At 37.3% G+C, this 22,889-nt stretch overlaps 1 protein-coding gene and 1 long non-coding RNA gene across 17 annotated transcripts in view; one reads left to right on the forward strand and one right to left on the reverse strand.

Moving 5' to 3' along the window:
- LOC139976379 (uncharacterized) overlaps positions 1–22,889 on the forward strand; it is an 85,353-nt gene that overhangs the window by 23,067 nt on the left and 39,397 nt on the right. For 11 of the 16 annotated variants that reach the window (XR_011796100.1, XR_011796101.1, XR_011796102.1 and 8 more), the window contains exon 2: positions 6,021–6,054. The exons of 1 other annotated variant lie outside the window; for it this stretch is intronic. Coding sequence is in view for 4 of the 15 variants with exons in the window: in XM_071985087.1 (XP_071841188.1) it covers positions 6,021–6,054 (34 nt within the window). In the remaining 11 variants the exon portion in view is untranslated. Of the gene's footprint in view, positions 1–6,020; positions 6,055–6,934; positions 7,145–9,049; positions 9,199–10,546; positions 13,126–22,889 lie in introns of those variants that run through there. 4 more of the 16 variants (XR_011796136.1, XR_011796137.1, XR_011796129.1 and 1 more) reach the window with 4 other exon arrangements.
- On the reverse strand, positions 17,367–22,454 carry LOC139976375 (uncharacterized). The gene is made up of 2 exons (XR_011796096.1): positions 22,063–22,454; positions 17,367–18,589 (listed from the first exon to the last, which is right to left on the reverse strand). It is a non-coding gene; the product is annotated as an uncharacterized lncRNA (long non-coding RNA).

The raw sequence follows: 22,889 nt of genomic DNA on the forward strand, positions 1-22,889 counted from the left end.
CTGTAATTAACTTTACCAATTTCGGACGTTAAATACGTGAAAAATGGGAAGAAAAGTCAGCTTTTTATGAAACCTGTTTCAGACATTCCTGAAACATTCCCAAGACATGGGGTGACCATGTGACGTCACTGTTTGTATACCTCACTCAAAACAATACTTTTAGTGTGTAAAGTTGTATACTTGAGCTGCCAAAAACGATATTACTCCTTTTCCCCCGAAATGCCACAATTCTGTGTTGTTGGAGGTTGCAGTTATACCTCATCCAACAAAAGCATCAGCTTTTTTAGATTTCCGAATAAAAGAACCGACGTAAAACGCCGCAGACTTTGGATCAATTTTTGAGATCCACGCGGAAAGATTTTTCAGCACCCGGAGTATCTCATGCCCATGAGTCCACATGCATGACCCTGCCTCTGTGTAAGCTGCAAATGTCTCATTCTGCGAAAGTTATATTCTGTCGATAGCTGTGTCGGACCATGGCCGGACATAGCTAATGTGAAATTGACCGTAAACAAGCTCTGGACGTCCTTACATGTAACATTATATCACGCAATTGACAGTATAATATTTACCGTAAGAGATGACCGTGTATATACCGTGCATATAGGGTAGCATTGTTAGTACATGCATGGAGCTATAGCTCCATGGTACATGTATGGTTCACAGCATGTTTAAATAGTCATGCTATAGGATTTCATCGCATTTATCTATTTCCTTTTTTGTATTCCAGTATCGTGAGTTCGTGATACATTGTGTTATATTGTCCGTTATGTTTATTCCGGCATCTGCATGGTCCAAGGAGTTGAATAAAAACGGTTCTATGTAGCGATCGGACGTTTTATTTCGTTAGTGACTGTCTTGTGATTGTGGGATGTAACTGGTCAAGGCCTGTTTCAACTAGACCTAACTCTATGGAATTACACAGAGTCACGGTAGTATTTCGCCCAGGATTGAACGAGAAACGTGGATTTGGATATTCACTGCTAAATTTTGTTTATTGAAAGGATACTTTTTCTGTGTTTGTACTTTTGGATATTAAAACGAGTAAGTACTATGTTCAGCTGAAGCTTAGTCATGTATATGCTACCCTGGTCGATTCGGGTCAGCGTCTTCTCGTAGTTGTTCGATTATGTTTAGTGTCTTTTTGGTAATTCGTTGACAGTAACGTAAGCCATTTTCCCATCACATATCACGCATGAGGCATCTTTTAGGTCTATTCTTCTGTTCAGTTTACGGTATCTTGCGATCAAATTGTATTACGGAATCGCCAAGCTGCTTGCATGTTCTACAGTATATTGTACCGTACGGACCTATTGACGCTCCGCTATGTAAAAGATGCTTCCATTTGAGTGGAAATTTTGCTAATGAAATAACCAATTTAACTAAAATTTCTGCTTATAATTGTCTTAAAACTAGTTGTTAACCTTCATGTGTTCTTGTTTTAAGCTAACAGCTTTTCAAACGCTCGAAATTGGAAGTCAAAAACAGTACAATTGATCGCTATCTGTGTACAAACAGCTATCTGTGTACAAACAGTGCCTATATCAGCGTTTGATTTTCGCGGTATACAAACAATGACGTCACACGGTGACCAGAGGCTCCTTTGGGTCAATCTCTGTTTTCAGACATTCCAGAGGTTCATGTCACGTGACTACCCAAAATGTCCATTTTCATGGTCGTTTTTTGATGGGTTATAGTAGGTTTTTGAAGATTATTTTTTACACATGTTGATTATGGGTATGTAAACTCCTAAATTAATGGAAAATCCCAAAAAAAAAATTTGCCTCCATAGTTGGTCTTTAAGTGTCCTATGACCAGGACACACTTACCAAAGTGACCAATTTCAGGGGTACAAGAGAACTTTCTTGTTCTTCTGTTCCACTCTGCTAAGTCCAATGGCTAATAAAAGAGATATCCATTTTACTAAGTACTGCTCTTTTACTTATTCTGTTGCTTTCCAATGCACATGCAACCATGTTTTTCCATGCATTAGATTCTGCTCCAGTATCTCCAATACTATGGCATCAAGTTGCGCATCTGCATTAAAAGAATGATTAAGAAAATGTATTCTTCAACATCGTAATTGATTCAAATGACTATTTCACAGTTTATCTTGATCCGTAAAGATCTGTGGCAAATAGAAATATGGACAGCATATAGTAATACACAGCTGGGGAATCCAAAGCATTCTTGACCTTTTAATGGGAAAATTGCTTGTTGTGAATAATATAATAATTAATAGTGTATAGACACAATTTCAAGGGTTAACTTGAAGCTATATATACAGTAATAAGCAAATTTATGGAGGATTTGTTCTACCTGCTGCAGCTCCACAATCTTGTTTCTTTGTCACCACTGGATGTTTTTGGGGGGAGGAGGGGGTGATGCCCAATGGTTACTAACAAGGGGGATGTCAGTTATGGAGGTAGAGAGAAGGGCCGGGTACATTTCTACAGAAACCTGAATCAGTATACTCCTAGTCCACTGTAGCTCTGCATACACACCTCACTGCTAGCCTAGCATAAACAGTGCCAACAACTCAGCCCTATGAATATGCTGTGCCAAACTCTAAACTGATAACTTATTTCTTTAGCACTTTTAAGTTTTGCTTTGAATTAATCCATGACCTAGTATCCCTATATTCACACCAATTCAAAAACCCCTAAAATGCACGAGGTATTAAATCTGTGAATAAATGAAACAAATAGCAGTTGTGGAATATAATTTATGCCAAAAGTTAACAATAGGTTTAAATTAAAGAAATGACCTATTGGCAGCTTGGCCTAGCTTAGAGAAAAAGTCTAGGTAGCCTAGCTTTAGCACATTAACAGTAGCACCTCATCGGTCTTTTCCGAATTTAGTCTTTCTTTCTCAGTTGTAAGTCACGTCTCCTCCTCTTCACAGTATTTTCACTGTGACACTCAGCATTTTGGCCATTTGCGAAACCCATCTACACATATTCCTCCACTTTTGTCATCAATTTCAAAGGACATTTTGAACATTTAAATTTTGTTAACATTATTAAGTTATACAGGTGAATTTCTTGCGTTTCCTCATTGGGTCAAAGTATTTGTTATGTTTGCATACTTCGACACACAAATTGTGTATAGTGCCATCTTTCTAATTTAGTAGCAGTAAGAGACTACTGGGTGACGGTGTCACCATATGTTAGCATCAGAGCCATCAGCCTGATCAGTCACCCAAGCATGATACTCCTACCAGTGATTCTAAATAGACTTGAGCCACAAGCAGAAAAAATAATACCAGAGGAACAAGTAGGATTTAGGAAAGGACTCAGCACAGTAGAGCAAATCTTTAATCTCAGACTACTGAATGAGAAATACCGTACTGACCAAAACCACTTTTCCATAACTTCATCGACTTCAAGAAAGCTTTTGACCAGGTCTGGAAAGATGGATTGTGTGAGCTACTAAGGAAGTTTAACATTAGCAAGGGGATTGTAAATGCGATCGAGGCCCTGTATCAAGCATCCAAGAGTGCTGTCTTAATTGGAGATGAAATCAGCGATTGGTTCCACCCCCGAGTTGGGGTCCGGCAATGTTGTCTGTTATCACCAATATTGTGCAATATATTCCTGAATATATCATGATAGAAACTCTTGATGGGTATGAAGGAACAGTGAGTGTTGGGGGAAGTACTATTACCAACCTAAGATTTGCAGATGACATTGACCTCACTTAGCAGGACAACCAGAGGAACTTACCACCCTTACAAGAATACTAGAGGAAAGTGCAAAGCAACTTGGCATGGAAAATCAATGCCGAGAAGAGCAATTATCCCTCCATCTGGAGGGATAATTGAGCATCACAATGAAAACAAGAATGGGTCTCCTGAGAGCACTAGTAACAACAGTAGTGTTCACGTATGGCTGCGAAACGTGGACTTTAAATGCGGAGATGGAATAGCGAATAAATGCTTTTGAAATGAACTGTATCCGGAGATTTCTCCAGATCCATTACACTTCGCAGACCACGAACAAGCAAGTATGGCAAATAATGGAGAGTTTCATAGGGGGTGCAGGAACCCCTCCTTTCAGTTGTGAAAAGAAGAAAACTTCAGTGGTTTGGGCATGTAATTAGACAGAAGAACAGCCTGGCAAACACTATATTGCAAGGAGGGACAGATGGGGTACAAAGGAGAGGCAGGCCGGTTAAAACTTGGATTGACAACATAAAAACCTGGACTGGGATGGACTTCAACCAGCTCAAAAGAACAGCTGACGATCATGAATCATGGAAAGCTTGTGTCGTGTCATCATGTTGCCCCAACGCCTTCAAGCTATGGGACATAGATAGATAGACAGACAGATATTTAGCCAACTAGCGATTTGTAACTTCACATGTAAACCATGGTCATCAAAATATGGTCCAGCTGTCGTTACCAGTTGCGTGAAACACGAAAAACACCACACAATAGTATAGCAGCACACTGCTTGTTGCGAACAAGCGAATCAGAATGTCAGATTTTTAAAGGCATTCAAGAAAAGATATGCATATCAGGTTATGAATTAGAGTATATGGAAGTTAATGACATTTATGTTATCTTCACACATGAAATGCATAGAAAACCTATTATTCCATTTGTAGAATTTACGCCCCATCCAAACGAAAAGCGCACATCACAGTTGTAGCTAGGCTAGATCACAACTACAGTATTAGATCAATTAAATAGAGTAGGCCTACACATATAATGACAGTTTATGCTTCACTGACTTTTCAGGTTTGCCAATAGTAGTTGTACTGTACCAGAGGTCATTGTCTTAAACTCCAGAAGTTACAAAGTAGGATTAATATTCGGACTAACTTTTTTTCTCATAGGGTTGTGAATGAATGGAATGGTTTGCCTGAGAAAGTTGTATTGCAACTAGTGTGAATGGGTTTAAGAATGCTTTGGACGAGTACATTATGCAATGTAATCGGGTATGACTTTTTGTGTCTTCGGTTTTATTTCTCTCCCACAGGGTCCTTGATGGGGACTGGATTGTCCCTCCTGATCCTTTTTTCTACTTAACTAAGATATATACTTTGGTGTAGGATTTAGCAATAGTTGGGAGTCTGTGGGCAAACCTAAGACTGATATTGTGGTGTGAACTTCTCAGGAATGTAGTACTAGGCTATGGTAGGTGCAATTGATTAAATGGGTCTGTCGAAAAAAAACCCGCAACAACTGGATGCTGGTGTATGTTGTAGCTTATGTATTTTCCATTAACATATATACCATACGGTCATGTGTTTAATAAGACTACATGGATCACACTGACACAGTATGCCTACTTGTCAGTTCTGTCAACTGAGTACAGGGCTATTAATGACATTCAGTTTTTTATTATGCTGACACCAAATGGCCTTAATGAAAATTTTAAAATTGTTACCTACTTCTCATACTGCCATTACTGGCCTAACCTGAACAGTGATGTATTCAAATGCAAGAAGCCTTTAAGCTTTCATTTAAGAATCGTTTCAGCCTGTCCCATTTCGGACATGTGATTGGCAGGTTTCCGATTTAAAGGGTGTAAAGACTCGCACACAAAGAAACGTCTGTTGCCGGTAATCTGACCTAGTTTCGAATGAGGTGAAACAGAAGTGTTAGACACCACCATCTATCCCAGGAAATACACACACTGCTTGCTACCGTCGTTGGTAATTAGACTTTAGTATAGTCAATACATGCAGCAACGGTAAATACCCACAACACAGTGTACATAGCAGCAATGGACATCTCAGCAGGGAGTTGTTATGGAACTCCCTGATCTCAGGTCCAGATAAAAGATAACAAGGTCTCACGTTTCATTACTGTCTGCATTTTGTAGCGACAAGAAGAAAACTTCACTTGCAAGCAACGGAAAGTTAACTTTTTTCGGAGGGCGGCATACGGTTTGGGACGAGTCTTCAATGCCTTTAAATAGCTTATCAAAAGGGAGCTGTTCTGTAAAGCAAGAAAATCACACATATGCATGCACACAAACACACCCATATAACAATTTCTGAATATCTTTTCAGCTGCCCAAAGGTACTGGAATGCAAGCTCTGTTGGGTGAGTTAAACAACCCTCTTTGTACTCTTTTAGGCAGTTGTTAAAACATCCTTTGGGTGACCCTCACACTCTACCAGGTACCGCAAAGCAGAGGCAAAATTAAGTGTGTGTGATACCTTCATCTTATGAGAGTGGGATGGTGTAAGTGTGGTCTCTGTCAATTTGGGAGCTAGCTCCAAGTCTTTGTTTTCTTGAAAGCTGACAAGATCTTTCAGTGGTTTCACACTGACCTCTGTACTTGTGTATTTGCAAGCTCAGAAGGAACCCAGATGTTATTGCATTAACCAATGCTGACAATTTGGACATGTGGTACATCTGTAAGGAGGTGCAGGAAGCGGTTGGAGTTGCATGGATGTGGAATCTTGTAGATAGTCTGTCAGTCTTTTCCACAGATTATCTCAAAGCTTCTCCACATTTGGGTATCTACAAAACAAAGATCTAAGACCTGCAAAACTAAGACCCTACTGCAAAACTAAAACCCCACCAACTGCAATACTAAGACCCTACTCCAAAATAAGACCCCACCGACTTCAAAATTCAGACCAACTGCAAAACTTAGATCCCACCAACTGCAAACTAAGACAATACTGCAAAACTAAAGTGCAGAGGGGGATAAAGTGTTTCCAGAGGTCTATCAGTAAGGGGCATGTATACTTACAACGTTATATGCTCATGCTGTGTCTAAGTATACAGTGTAGTCACTGTATGTACAAACTGTGCAATATTTAGCTGTAATTATTCCCCTGAGATAGTTGGAGTCAGGACCCCTGGAGTAAGTGTCTTGGCAAGTTATGGTTAAGTATGCGTAACTGGAGGTCAGTGAGTGTGGTTAATATAGGGAACCTGTTAGTATTAAATGTTTTTCATTACCACAAGCTAGTCTGATAAAGGCCTATGGATATTGCAAAACAAGGTTGTCATCCCAAAGACATCAGGCCTTCCTATAGAAAATTGCCAGAAGGATCACTGGTGGAGGATGGTTGGTTGATTGCACAAAGATGAATGAGAGGGCAGTGATGTGAGACAACATACATAAGTGACACAAATGGAAATAATGAATCTCAAGATTGACAAGGAAAGCAACATTTTGGTAAGAAGAAAACTAGGTAAATTATAACTCTGATTTTTGGGAAGAAGGAATGGAAGGGGGATGGGTATGTGGAGATGGGTTGGTGAGAAAAGTATGAATTTTCAGCATACATGTTCTCATTCATTATCCCAGGGCCAGCAGGTTATATATTTACCTTCAGAAGAGGGAGCAGCATGCATTTATTTAAGATCAGCTCCATTTTAAGCAGCCTCTGGAAATGCCTTTTCTTTCAGAACAAAACATGATATGGGGCAGAGCCACTGAACCACTAGAAGGTGCTGGGTGTTTTAAAGTTACTTTGAAATATGTTGTAGGTGACTCATGGCCCATATGTTTTACGTAGGCCTTTTCATATATTAGAAAATAATTAATTAATAATAGGCCTTATTTGAGTTGTCTGCAGCACCACAGGCAGTTCTTGTGTTATGGCAATTCAATATTTTATGCTCTCAGTTCTAACAAGAAGATTGTTGAAAATAAATTTTCATGAAAAACATAACATCTGCAAGGTGAAATTTATTAATATTCACTTCCAGTTCAAATGATGAGGATGACAAAGATCATGGCAATTTTCAATTACCACTAACCATCACTTCTGATATATAGACCATATATAGTGTATTTAATCAAATATAAAGAAAGAAGATGTACAGTAGTTTGAACAAATTTAGTTGGCTCCTCTATAGTTGAGCAAAGCATCAAAGGCCTATTAAAGTAATTAAAGCCAGCTAATTAGGCTTCCTGCAAGATCTCTTGTTGAACATTGAATGTTTCAAATATTCTTAAATTTGTTGGATAGACTGGGGCAAAGACACCCTCGCCCCACTTAGGAAACTTTTATATCACTTTCACAAAACAATAGAAAACATAGTTCTATTTAAACTGAAAAGCAAAGGAGTCAAGCAGAACAAACATAGCTGCAATTTTTTTGATAATTCCCAAAGGGGACCAGGGAAGTGAAATTCAGCAAATTAAAATTTCCAAAAACAGGATGCCACTCCCCTTGGAGAAATTGTTGTTAGCATTTAAGTTAAACTGGTGCTGTCTTTGGTACAACTTTGAATTGTTTGTTTATAGGAATAATCATTCTTTAGAGAATGTTTCTTCATTTTTTTTTGGGGTGTGAAATGGCAACCCCCCTGAGTATGGTATCCGGGGTGGACCGCCCCTCCTTTTCTCCGCTTAGGATGCCACTGGTGTTAACTCCTCTTCCAAGCTACTGCTAACGGTTTCAGATCTTTCTTCATACTTAAACGGGTTTAGGCTGGTCTAAGCTTGGAGGGTGATTTTCTAGAAAGAGGGACTCAAGTTGCAAGCGTATTTCCCCAGGTCATTAGATCCATCAAATACATACTATCAGTGTCAGTGGCGGCAGAGCTATTGTTAAAAAAGATGGGGGGGGGGGGGGGAAGCTTATAAGGACCTTTTTCAATGTGTATTTTCCAATAGACACTACTAGGAGACTAAGCATAACGGAACCATGCGCTCTTTTGCTATTTGACGGTCTCGAATGACTCCCTTAGTGTGCAATTACACTTTTCGTAAACGTCAAATATCTCCTTCAAGTTGTTATAACTTCAGACCACTATCATCTATTCAGCAAAATATAGCAAAATGTATTCTCTTTCCTATCGTATAAAATATATTTTCATTATGATGTGGGAAGTGTTGGCCTTTTTGAGGTTAAAGAATTCTTTTTATCAACTTTTCAATGGCAGATTGCAAAATATAGCAAAAATTACCCAAACTTAGTACAGTAATTTTGCGATCATTCAAAAACTCTGTATGCTACGTACTCAGTTTCAGCGGAATATTATAGCCACAATAGAGTCCTTTCTATTGATATAAAACTGGTTGTGATTGGTTGGAGGCATCCTTATGTGTATTACATTTTTATTTACATAGACCAATCATCAGAGGGCTCTCAAACGCACTATTGCATAGCTGTTTCCACGATCTTGTACAGATGCAGCAGTTCCACAAAATTACGATCAAATTCGCGGAAGAATATAAGATCAATCAAGATTAAAATGAATGAAGGATACTTTCCGTAGGTATTAATGAAATGTTTCTGTTCCCTTTTCGGAACAATATTCTTCAATCCTAATTAAAAAAAGGCGAAAAACTGACTTTTCCCTCTGCTAATGCATATTTGTTTAGTGTACGTATATATGGGAGTTTCTACTATTAGCAGGGTTCACTTTCGATACTTTGCATACAGGCATACTGTCTTCATAGGCTAGTTAACGTTAGGCTATTTTGAGTGATGTCTGCCACTCTGTGTCTGAGGAATCCCTGTAGCTTATTAAATACCGAAGTTAAACTAGCTATCCTATACAAGTTATCTAATTGATGATTCGTTATATTACATAAGATAGTGCGGCCTAAGAATAAGAAGGGTTAGGAACCCGGATAAAAAGTCCAACTGAGTGATACTGCGTTACTGTAGTGTAGGCCCAGTCCATTGGGGCCCAGTCGGTAGGCCTATGTTCGGGCCCCTAGCCAGCTTTTAATTTTAGGGGACAGGTTAGAGAATTGGTCATAGTAAATCACACAATGAATATGCGTACCAATAAGCAATGTTATTCACAGTACCGTATGTTGATCCAACGAGTTAAATTTGAAATAAATAATAGGCCCTAGTGACTTTAATTTTAATTTTTCAGTGCAATTTCTATAGGCAACTTACTATTTCCGTCTTGTGTGTGGAAATATAAGCAGAAATTATGATTTAGAACAAGTATTCTCAGTCACTGTAATATGCAAGTCTATTATCGCGATTTAACCAAAATTCATGGAAAACGGGTGAGATAACAATAAATATTGTTTAGTTCCACAAATTATAAATTCAATTTTAAGCTTGTGGCAGTGAATACAACATTTGTTTAATTGTTTAATTTCCCTTTCTACAAACTTAAATGTTCTTTTAGGCTTTGCCTTTATATGCATAAAATATTTATCAAAGGGCTTGTGTTGTGTCTAAAAGTTTTCAAAATAGAAGCATACTTTTTGATCATCAGCTTAAAATGTCAAATTCATATTTTTAAAATTACAAGTTAGTGCAGATATATTAAAAGAAAAGAGTAATGTTTAATACATACTAAAGAGATATTGTACATAATGTTTCAATTGGTGTTCAGGACATCCTTACTTATTATTGTTGGTTTGGCGTAACATATTTGATTGTAACAATTTTTGGTATGTAGGAAAAATATTTTTTAAACAAAGCTTTAAATTTAGTGTGACCTTTGCATACAAATACACTTTTATTTTTGAAAATGCCCAAATAGAGTAGGCAGTTTTTTGGGGTAGGTAAGGTTACACCAAACACATTTTTTTTTTAAAGATGGCCTCATTTAAATTCCACCTTTTGCAAATTTGTCACCTATTTTTCATTTATAGATGACTATGAATCCATGCAGAGATTTAAGAAAACTTGAGAGGGTAAACTATGCTGCAATTGCCAATGGTCGTACATTACCCAAGAACCCGGTGAATAGCAAAGACGTTTGGTCAACAAAGAAACTTTATGAATTAGAAGAAATCGATCACAAAGTTTAAAACGGAGAGTCGCTTCTCAAAGTGCACAACATAGACTGGAATTCACAATACGATGAGTGGCGGAGCTTATCTGATGTTGTAAATATCCCTCAGCATATGATTGATTCATCAGTGGAAGCGGAAAACAGATTGAAAACTGAAATTCAAATTGCAATAAAAGAATCACTCAATTGTAATAGAAAGTGTGATTCACTAGTGGAGCTGAGGGGTACCGTTGCCCAAGAATACTTTCAAAGTGCTTACAGAATGTGGAGTGCATATTTTGGGGAAGCCCAATCAGTGGACGTTGCAGAGACATCTAGACTTGGACCAAGTTCTTGATAAGAACTGGTATTTCCGAATTGTCAACCGATTTGGCGATTTTAGCTACATAAGAGAAGGGTCATTTCAGTACTGACTAACAGAGAGAGCACCACTTCAAGAATTCACTGTTTGTGACAAAGGCCTTACCTCGAATTACATCCACAGAGGTTTTGTAGTTGTAGTTAAATTTGTAAAGGGACCCGGCAACAAATTTGACTTTATTTCCTTTATGCAAAAGGAAGAAGCCACATTTCCAGCTTGTAGCTCATGAGCCAACTTGCTTTAAGAGATGGAATCTGTTTTAAGCCAATTTATCATGGCCCGTATTTCAAGTTGTTTTTTTTTTGCTTATTGTGTTTGATGCCGAACCAAAACTATGACAATACTGTTGAAATTCCAATCAACAATTACATGTTGTATCAATTGGGAATTTCACAAGGAAATGTTATTGAAGAAAACGTCGTTCAGTCTCTTGTGTTAAAGACATGCAAAACACATAAAGTGGACATTAACAAAATGGACATTTCTTCATTTGTTAGAACAGTAATTCAGAAGCTCAAGAACATGCTACATAAAATAAGGAAATGTAAAGGCTCGTACAGTTGTGCAAACAATGTGGTCATAACAAAAGAACCTGCCAGATGAGCAAGATGGTACCACAGTGACAGAAACCATAGAAAACACACTAACAATCTGTTACATGGCTATAATTTATGATGATACTTTTATAGAAATAGTGTCATTTCTGCTCTGTACTATAGTTTAAATTGTGTTAAAATACAAATTGTAAGATGGGAATGCCATCCAGGTTTAAATTTCAAAAAGTGGGATCAAAACAATATTTATACAGTAACTTATTATAAGATTTACTGCACCTATATCCATCAAACAAAACTGATCAGGTCTGTCTGAATTATATAACTGTTGAGCGAAATTTTTCAGGTACAATATATTATGATGAAAATATATACTTTTATCTTTGTGTTCAATTTTCATTGTATTTACATATCAGGTTAACATTGTTTTCTTACATTTTACAAACTTTTTTCTGACCAAATGTCACAATGTATGTAAATATGCATGCATGCTTTATTTTTCAAAGAAATGTTATAAGTTTTAACCTAAGTTGTATTCAAGTGACTTTACATATCAGGTTAATAATGCTTTTGTTCTTACAACTTGATTCCGTCCAAATGGCACATAATTTACTGCATTTGTTATCTATACTAAGCAATGTATGTACATTGTACAGATTGTGTAAGTATGCAGGATTGCCGTATTAATATTTTAAAGTTTTAACATAAGTTGTATTCAGTAGAACAGGTTAACAATATTTTTGTTACATTTTACAAACTTGATTCTGTCCAAATGGCACATAAATGACTGCCTTTGTTATTAAAGAGGCGATCTCGTCCCGCTGATTGGCCAAGATATGCAACATGGGAATATACATGTGCAGTCTTGATATTATGTAATACTATTGTATATATTTAAAACAATTCAGGTCAATATCTTATTATGGTTTGAATCCACTGTTAATTTTATCCAATTTTCTGTCTTTTACACCAAATCATTTGTGCTTTTTTATTTATAACTAAATTTAAGATTAAATAAAAGAAAAATAAGATTAAAATTAGATTTCTTTGGTAACTTGTTTTTTGAACTATTTTTTAGACTAATGGAACACACTCTGACATAGGGCTATGCAGTAACACAACGTAAGTTACAGTGAGTGCGACAACCCACGTACGTTCACACATAGGCCTATTGGGCCTCCAAATTGATAATCAGTTAATATTGATCAACAAATGAGACGTGTCAACTTAATGACATCAGAATCCATGACTCCGAGTTTGCCCCTTAAAGTTTAAACACGATATGTATAGATTATGTCAATGCTTGGCGTTGACATTAAAAACGCGTTTTTAAGTTTAACACAAATTGTACTTAAATACTTTTTATTTATCGGTTATGTTCTGACCTTAACTTTGATTCCGTCTAATTGGCACATAAAGAACTGCCTTTTGTTATTAGTTTATATAAGTTGTACATGTTTTAACGATATCTGCCTTATTAAAGTTTAATAAAAAAGAAAGCTGAATGAAAACCTCACATGTTTTAGTGTACTTTTTTATTTTAGCCACCTTCCATTTAAACTAAACAGTGGTATGGTAACTTTAGTCAGTTAGTCATGAACTGCCTACGTATTATTGGGGTCTGATATAAAAATACCAATACTCGCACTGTGCCCACCTTCCAATACTTAACCCTCCCCTATCAGCCTTGGATTTGCCAACCGCTTTGATAACTGTATAGGCATACTGTGTGGGGTGAAGCACGCCCTATTTTGAGAGGTCCATTAAAAGTTGATGGGTAAAAATAAAGTGTATTTGGGCAAAACATTAACGTGACAATGATTTATGGCTTGAGAAAGATACTATTTACTGTAAAAATACACCCCCAAAATGAAAATATCACGGATGACCAGGCCCGCAGAGAGAATTTGTGGGGCCTGCGGCAAATGGTTTAATATTGGACTCCATGAACCTTTCCTCAAAATTGTTAGTCCGATTTTTGAAATCGGGGCAACTTGCCTCCCCCCCCCCCGCTTCCTTTCTCAGAGCAGGTCTGGGAGTTTGAGCATATCCTATAACGTTCAGACGCCCAGATGCGCCTGTGTATTTCATTAGGAAAGCTAGTAGAAATATATGAATTCAGATACAATTGTTATTTGCGAAACCGGTATGCGAACCTGTACACAAAACATGTATGAGAAGCGTTGTCCGTTTAAAAGCCTTGCTTTCGCTATTTATGCATTGTAAATTACATGAATAAAGATACAATAGCATTTACGTAGAAGCAAACTACAGTATTCTTTATGGGTAAAGATCGCGAATATAGCTACCATTTCAAATTTAATTTTTTTTTCAATACCCTAGTATGTACACAATGGTATAGACCGTAATGTTAAAATAGAGGGAGCACTCTAAAGAGCCCTTCCCATAGCAAAGGTTTTGTTATGCGGAGAGTGACACCATAGTTTTGGCTTAGTTTTGCAGAAAGAAAAATTCGGTAAAAAAATACCTTTGTCAGTTGCATCTAACTACATTCTTTACTTTGAGATCTCATGTTTTAGATATTTACAATATTTAAAAAGAAAAGGAAAAAAAAAATATGTACGCATTGGTAATACTTGTAACGTTAATACCTAGACATGAAACCACGATTGGGCATTCTGATAGACTATATATGATGTGGGTGAAGATACATGGATAATTTAGGTGAAAATAACTTGTTTGGTTTGTATGATTATTAGCCGTTATTGCATGTTAAAAACAGGCCTAGGACTAACTTTGCTGACATAGGTGTTTTGTTAACGCTTTGTGCATAGCTGTGACCGCGGGTCCATGGCCGGACCCGTGCAGAGTGGCAGCTATATGGTTAAGTAGCACCTCTTGTCTGATTTATCCCTCAACAAAAGTTTGATCCATGGTCAATGTTTATAGAATGATCAGCAATGATTGTCCTTAGATGAAAAATCTTTTACTTAAAATGTAATCAGGATAGTTGCTATGCCTACATACACCTATTATTCTAGTTATTATCTTACAAAACACAATTCAGAGATAATACAGACCAAATCTTCTTCAACCTTGAGAAAAATTTCTCTTAGAAAAACCTAAACATCAATTGGGGATGTTTTGCTCTTCTCCACATATGATCTCTCTTGGTGTTTAGTGTAGATGTAGCTTGTTGAGAATTTCATATTTTGATCCCTATTGTCTCCAAATTACCTTTGACTTCCACCAAAAACAATAGAGTTCTTATACTCCTATCTTGTACTCATTATGAGGAAGTCAAATGCCAAATATAAGATAAGCTGTAGTTACCTACCTTGAGATGATATTGTGTTTACAAGGTTGAATATTTGCTGATCTTAAATAACCTTTTAAACTCCAAAATCAAGCGAAAAGTTCACACATTATCTACTATTCTAAAATTCTACTACACCTTGTCCTACATTTTACATTATGTTCCTTTTTTAGGAAACGTCAGTTACAATTTATTATCACTGAAGTTGTTTATAAGAACTTGGCATGTATATACACAGGGTTTCTTATTTTTGTAAGACTAGCAATTACACCACATGAAACTTTTAATTGTGATACAAAGTCTCGGCATTTAATGTACAAATGATACAGCGATGGACATCTCAGGTCCAGCTAAAGATAACAAGGTATCACCTTTCATTACTGTCTGCATTTTGTAGCAACAAGAGAAAAACTTCACTTGCAAGCAACGGAAAGTTAAAGGCACACTCTCAGTTAGGAAATTGCTAAAATCAAAAATCTTATCTCAACGTATTCCCCGATTAAAAAATAAAAACTATGATGCCCTCTTCTCACAGCGGCAACATATTCATTTCTTTAATATGGCATTCTCATCCTTAGCTATAAACAGCATACGCAAATGGGTACCATTACCGCGAAGGTATCAGATTTCCGAGATTCTAATCTGCCTCTCAGTGTTGCGTAACCTATAGGCACACTGTGTAATTGTACTGTGTGCTATTCGAGTTACGCAATTTTTTGATTTGCTATATAGAACAGTGCATATTGTACTGCTGGGAAAACGCTATACCAGCTCGTAGCAGCAGGTAGTTGTTATGGAAAGTCATATGGGCCCGTATGATCTCGTGCTGCCGATTTTGTTGGAGAAATTGCTGAAGAAATAAAATGCGAATAGTTTCGTCGTGTAACTCTCTATAAACATGTGACTGAATGTGTGCTGCTTATGTACTGTTATTTGACGAAACGACTTGCTTCTGGCCTAACGTTCTTCAATACTTGAGTTCAAAATAAAATAAAACAGTGAGCAAACAGCTTATCCACTAGAGAGCCTGTGTAGAAAAAACATGCACATAATACAGACAGGTTAATGAGCATGGTGAACACAAAGAGATAGATGTAAGGGGATTAGTAGACAAGGGATGGAGAGAAGAATGAAAGATAAAAACCAACAGGGGAAGAGGATAGGTAGGAGATAAACAGTGGAAGGACAAAGAGAGGATTAAGGGAAGGGGTAGGGAATAAACTGGAGAAAGACAACGACAGAAAAGTGTGGAGAAAAAAAGGGGTGGAAAAAGCTATGAGAAGAGGAGTAATGGGGGAGGGGGGCAAGGGGAGAAAGGATGGGGAATGAAGAAAAGTTAGTCATGTCCTTCCTGAATGTTGAGCCCATGAGGTTGAATGGTGCGAAGGCGTAGCATCCACAACCTCTCTCTGCTGATTCGCACTAGCTCAGGACGGCTACCTAAGGATTCAATCCCCTGGGCCTATAGAGACATGTCGTTAATGGTATGGTTGCATAGCTCCCAACTCTTGAGAAGGCAAATGCTGGTCCATGCCACGAATTGCCGTCCTGGGGGAGGGGTATATGGGGGGTGTCTCCCTCCCCTTTTTATTTTTTTTGGAATCCTGGTGATACCTACATGTAAACTGGTGGCACCTAGAAAGCCTTTTGTCACCCACAATTTTCTGAGAAATATGCATTTTTTTGTGTGTAACATCAATTAATTGAGTAGTAGGTGATAATTCATTCTTGCCCGTGGCATGAAAATGTTCGCTGCTCGCCCCAATGAAATGAAATAGCCTAATTTGAGGTTCAAATGATGATGTAAAGGAGGTTTTATACTCTATTATGCTAAATGCTAAAGAAATGATGGTTGCTAAGTCCAAATTTGATGCAATTTTTTTTATGTATACTTGTCAATTACAATGCAGGTTTTTGGGATGCTTGAGCGGGTCAGGGGCTTTGGGTGTTAGAATGCGGGTCCAACCCGCGAATTGTGGGTCAGTTGGGAGCTCTGTGGTTGGGAAGGTTAAAGTGTTCTCCAAAAAAACCTAAAACATGAATGACCTTCGGCACAGGGGTAAACTGGACTCCTCCAGCTGCCTTTACTACATTTTACTGCATTACTACAAACATATGGTGGCTTCCACGCCAACTCTCGACCAGAGTATGCTGTATTGGCCCCAAATAAACCAGATATTCTTTGGTCAAAGTTTTGAAACTGGTTTTATTACCACCTTCCAGGAAATTTACCTCACTGGGACATTCAGGCATCTTATGCTTTCAATTAGAATGCCTTAGAACAATTTGGAAAGTAAATACCTCTAGGAACATATTAAATATTCTAGCAATTATAGCATGCTAAATTGGGGACAATACTACATAGCCCACCTTGAAAATATCCTGTAACCTACTCTGGATAAACACTATCTAATATGGAAGAAATGCTTTGGTTAAAGTATGAATATGGTCACTTGAACATTAAGAAATGCAAGTGAGATAGTGATAAGTTTTCCCTGCTCATGGTTATTGTATATAGTTGAACTCAATGTAAGAACTGTACAGATGCAATCAATGTGTTAAAAATAAAAACATGTTACAATACTGACTTACCTAACTTTAGAATAAGCAATACAAACAATAGTAGGGCAGTGTTCCAAATACGGAATGCAAGGACATATACCCAAATAAGGCTAGGAGACGCCATGCCTCCATTGTGGAACTTCTCCATGATACAGTAAGTATAGCAGCTTTACATGCAAAAGAACTTTTGCCAAAACTTCAAAAGACCCTATAATGTCCCCTGCATTTCAAACATCTCCATCTGCCACTATCTCCATCTGTCACTGGGCCCGACTGGGGTTATCATGAGAGCACTGAATGAACTGTTTTATCACTACTAGCTGCAAGTTAGAGTACCTCTTCAACACTCTATGACATCACAAAATATGTTATGTTAAATTGATCTCACACAGTACAAATTAAAGACAAGTTATTCTGTACCAACAATAAATAACCCAAGATCAATGTCACATTAGAACTACTGGTATGACTGAACAAGCTACAGTAATTAAAAAGATCAGATATTGCTATCAAATAGTGTACAATCAAGTATGTAGTGAAACCAATATTTCAATCATTTACTTATTTAATATGACACAGTTGTAACTTTGATGACATCAATTATGTAGTTTACTTACACTATGAATGAACATGCAAATCAATGCTAAATACTACAGAAAGGAGTAAGATACATAATGCACTGAATGCAACAATCAATGTTTGACACCATGGAGAAGATAAATTCTTATGATACATTGCACTAGCTTGGTAACTTCATTTTACTGAGACACCATGTTTGTTGTTGTCTGTTATGGTACAGTTTGTTCAATTGTCTTGAAGCCTTGTGATATCTGCATTCTGGATACTTGTTACTCCCATTGTCCACTCTTGTGTCCTTGATGTATGGTATTTAAATAAGCTGAGAAACTGCTTTGACATCAGCTATTTCAAAATTGTCCGTATCCATGTTAACAACGTTCACTATGCAAATCCATAGCTTTCACTGGAGAACAAGAAATATGACAATCATCTTACGTAAAGTAGAGAAGCACACATTTATTAATGAAACAATCCAACACAAATACTTCCAGTTCCAACCCTTATATCTGCTTGCAAAACATCCATCATGCCATAACGCTGTGCTGTACTGTTCCTCTAAAGGATGATCTGTAATGTGAAATGAAAATGGAAATGGAAAAAAGACATATTTATGGCATTGTGTGAGGACAGAAGTGTCACAAAGATATACCTGTTCAAATGATTTTCCAAGATATGATTTATTTGATTTTAATTGCAAAAGAGACATTCAGGCTCATAGCCAAGGTAACTGGGTTGGAGCCAGCATAAATGTTATGTTTGTTTATTCACTGAGATTGTAACTTGCACTCATTGTAATAACTAAAAATTATTGTTCAAATCTGTGAAGTGGTGTTATCTTTTCTGGTTGATCAGTTTGGATACCAACCTCTCGAGTTTCTTAATTGGGCTCACACCTTCAACTGAAAAAGACAAATAATACCGGGATGTGCAAAGTTAATAATATATCAGAATGCATACTGTACGCATAGCAGGGAAGTGCTCATGAATATTTGAGTGACAGGCAGATTGGGCGGTAGTGTGATCCACACCCTGGGAGAGGGATTTCATGGGTGGGGTACCCCCCCCCCAAATGGACAAATTTTGCACATGAAGTATGCTTAGGTGGTGCTATATTCCTATTCTGTGCCATATATTCTCCCAGATTTTGGTTATGGTAAAACTTATTAAATTATCATCAAAAAGTGCTGGGCGAAAAAGGTTAAATACTGTTTGTGCGGGGCGGCATTCAGAACTGCTGGGCGTACAGTAGCTGCCCAGTGTGAGCAAATCCCTGACATAGTGAATTATATAACTTCCAACATAAATTACTGAATACCACATTTTGCCCTTCACTAAATAGTCAAAAATTCAAATCAATTTTGCAAACACAGAACAGTAATAACACTACTAGTTAATACAGAACTTTGCTATTGGCAGCATAAATTCATCACATCTGCTTTATGATTTACAGTATGTATAGTGTCAACTCTGCAAGTATTCAAGAATGGTCCATTTACTAATATAGTGCAAACCTAAACTAGTGATGTGCAACAATTTCTATTATATTTCTTATTTCTATGTTAGTAGTATTCACCTGCAGTATTATAACTCATCTACTAATACCTTACACTAAATGTCATAACGTTTGATGTTACAATGGCAATGTTCCAGTAGGCTTGCTCATACACTAATATGTCACCAAATTTCATCATGTTCAGGGATGCATAATTGCTTTCAAAAATATAGCTAGGCTTTGCTTATTTCCAAGACTAAAAATTACGGAATATTCTACAGGTGTGCCCTAAACAGTGAATTGTTTAAAAGATATATACTATAGAAACATGATATGGTATATAATGGGTGACCATTCTAGTTCTCTCACAAATCAGTAGTATCATTTTCATTTTGAATAATTTTTAGAAACTGCATGATCAGATTATGTGTAGAGCTATGAAGCCTATGATGTTGTTATATTTTGGCAAATGTCTTTAATTTCTATATCATGATGAAATTATCAATTATTGTAAGACGGACTCAACGACCCCCGGAATGGTGCGTCATGTCCGATGAAGCGCATATTTGGTGCGTTATTACAACTACAATATGTGCTTCAGTGTCCGTCAATGTGCCATGCATGGTGTATCCTTTAAATTAAATGTGATCAATTTTGTCGAACATAAAATGGTGGCATTCACAATTATTGGTGACATTGATTTGTTTATGTTGTCCTTGATTTTATGATTAAACAACGATGATAGCAAACTATCATGTTATGAATGCATAAACATGTGAACAATATCTACTATCCTTCACTAATTCAACAAAGGAGCCTGTAGAGCTAGTGTAGCTTCTTTCTGAGAAGGCTTTTGAGTTTTGAATTAATTTGGAAAACTTAGTACTTCAGTTATCACTTTACACTACAGTTACAGGAAAAGCCGCTACCATTTTTTTAAGTTACTATACCAAGTTGGGAGTATTATAGGCAAACTCTAATTTGGGTGAAAGATTTTAAATTACAAAGTGGCTATTCTTACGACTAGTCGTAACAATAATTCCCTTTTACGCATGCACAGTTGCTTTAACGTGGCTATTTTTACGACTAGGAGTACTCTTTTTACGACTAGGAGTCACAATATTTTCCGGTTAAGGGTTGGGTTAGGGTTAGGTTTACCCCTACTACATGCGCAGTTGCTTTATTTACTTTACTGCGCATGAATTCGCCGATGTCGTAAGAATAGTTTATAAATAATTGTAACGACTAGTCGTAAGAATAGCCACGGCCTTTAAATTAATGCGTACATTTTTTCTTTGCAAGTGGAGAATCATCCACAGCTAAAGTGGCTATGCGGATTGACAAACAAGTGAAGCAAGTAAATATCCTAGCCTATGCATATTAGACTTAAAAAAGTAAAAGAACCCAATGCCTTAGTAACTTAATTCATCTTGGAGTTGCTCAGCAGATTCGAGGTTATTTCACCACTTAAGAACCCATTCTCAGACAAAAAAAAAGACAAAACTGAAATGGCTACACAAATTAGTAATCTATAACTGAGAATGACCATGCATGCAAATATGCAGTAAATTTTCAAGTTGTCAGACTAATTTATTTGTTGCTAAGAACTCTATAATTGTGCTGGTAAAGTAGAGTAGGAAATGAAAACAGTTACTTTATTGCGTATAGGCCCCTGTCCCTCACGTATCTCATTGCATACTAGACTTACAGTTACAAAATAAATATGCCCATATTAAAAATGCTCTTGACAGGAATAACCATCAAATTGAGGCAGGCCCTCCATGGTGCATAATTTTATAAATCTGGGCTTGGAGCTAGGCTACAGTAGTCCTACTTTTGCTATTGCTCCGCTCATGAGAAGTTGCATTTCTTTCGAGTTTAATTTTCTTGTGGGGAGATCTCCCTACCAAATCCATATTACACTAATGTAGGCTAAGTCCTATTCATATTTGCAAAGCTACCGAATCATAAACCAAACACATGATACCGCACACTTCCATACTGATCATGCTTAGTAGGCAAATATAAGTAGAAAAGCATAAATAACACTTCATGAAATGTTCGGCCTAGGCTAGGCTACAGTTTGTACAGCAGCCTGCACTGCAGTAGCATGGACACTGCGGAGTTCGGACACCTAAGCCTTAAAACACCCCAAAACTATATCTCATGGTATAAATCACCTGAAACTATACTTGATATGGTTGGGTCATTTTGGAGAGAAAATAACTGTAGCTTCGTAGTTTTTCGTGCAATTGGCTCTTGCTGTAGGTTGTCTCATCGTGAAATCGCGTATTTCTTAGGGGTGTCCGAACTTCGCAGTGTACCAAACTTCGCAAAACTGACTATACCTACTGTACTAGCCTATGTCTCTCGGTGTATTAGTTGCCTTAGTTTGTAGTACTCGTAGTAGTAGGCCTAGCTAGCATGATCTATTGAACAATATAACAATGAAGCCTACGGCAGACCAAACACTTCGGCCGGAAAACAGTATGCAGTAGCCTAAATAGTAAATATATAACGTTAGTCGTTAGCATAATTTGCTGCCTACCTTCTCGTATGATCTGCCATGCCAGTAAATGCTCTGCGAAGGTAGCATTGGTCATTTTGTCAATCCCCGATCTCTGTTCCAGTAGATCGTTTTTGGAGACCCAGTCCACGTTTTATCGCTCACTGCTTTTGGCATTGGGACCCACAATAAAGCAACCTGTGCCTTCCACCTCAACAGCGCGGCGACGCGGCCGCAATATACATGTTACGTGTGTTATGCTACCACTGCATGAAACTGTGCTATATATTACGTATATTTACATACAGGGTACACTGTACACTGGCAGTATATTACAAATACCGTGTCACGTGATTAACGGTGAACCATCGAAACATATGAAATTGGCCCGCCCTCTAAAAATTTCCTAGCTGAGAGTGTGCTTTTAAGTTTTTAAAAATGGCAGCATGCTGTTTGGGGCGAGTCCTCAATGCCTTTAATGTGAAAGATTGGGCAGTAGATTAACTTGCAAATGAGCATTGTCATTTGTTTGATTGTATCTAATGTTTGCAAATTTGAAGACTACATTCTACCAATTGTAAGATTTGTTAATGGGGAATAAATACTTCTCCTTAAATGTTTGGCATCAGTTGTTGTCACTTGATTTTTTGCTTGGGTGTGAGCTAAACAGCTTAATAATATGTATAATACGAACATTCAAATTGCCAGATATTTGATTTTCTGTTGCTGTGATGAAAATGGCAGTGAAGTATGTACAATAAATTGGTTACTTTCAAGAAAATTTGCTCAATATTATTATACAAACATTATTTGATGCTATCCTTGAGTCCAGTGTCAGAAAATGAGGCAAGTTTTTCCTTTCCTTGATG

This window comes from Apostichopus japonicus, chromosome 2, assembly GCF_037975245.1.
Source record: "Apostichopus japonicus isolate 1M-3 chromosome 2, ASM3797524v1, whole genome shotgun sequence".
Taxonomy (NCBI): Eukaryota; Metazoa; Echinodermata; class Holothuroidea; order Aspidochirotida; family Stichopodidae; genus Apostichopus; species Apostichopus japonicus.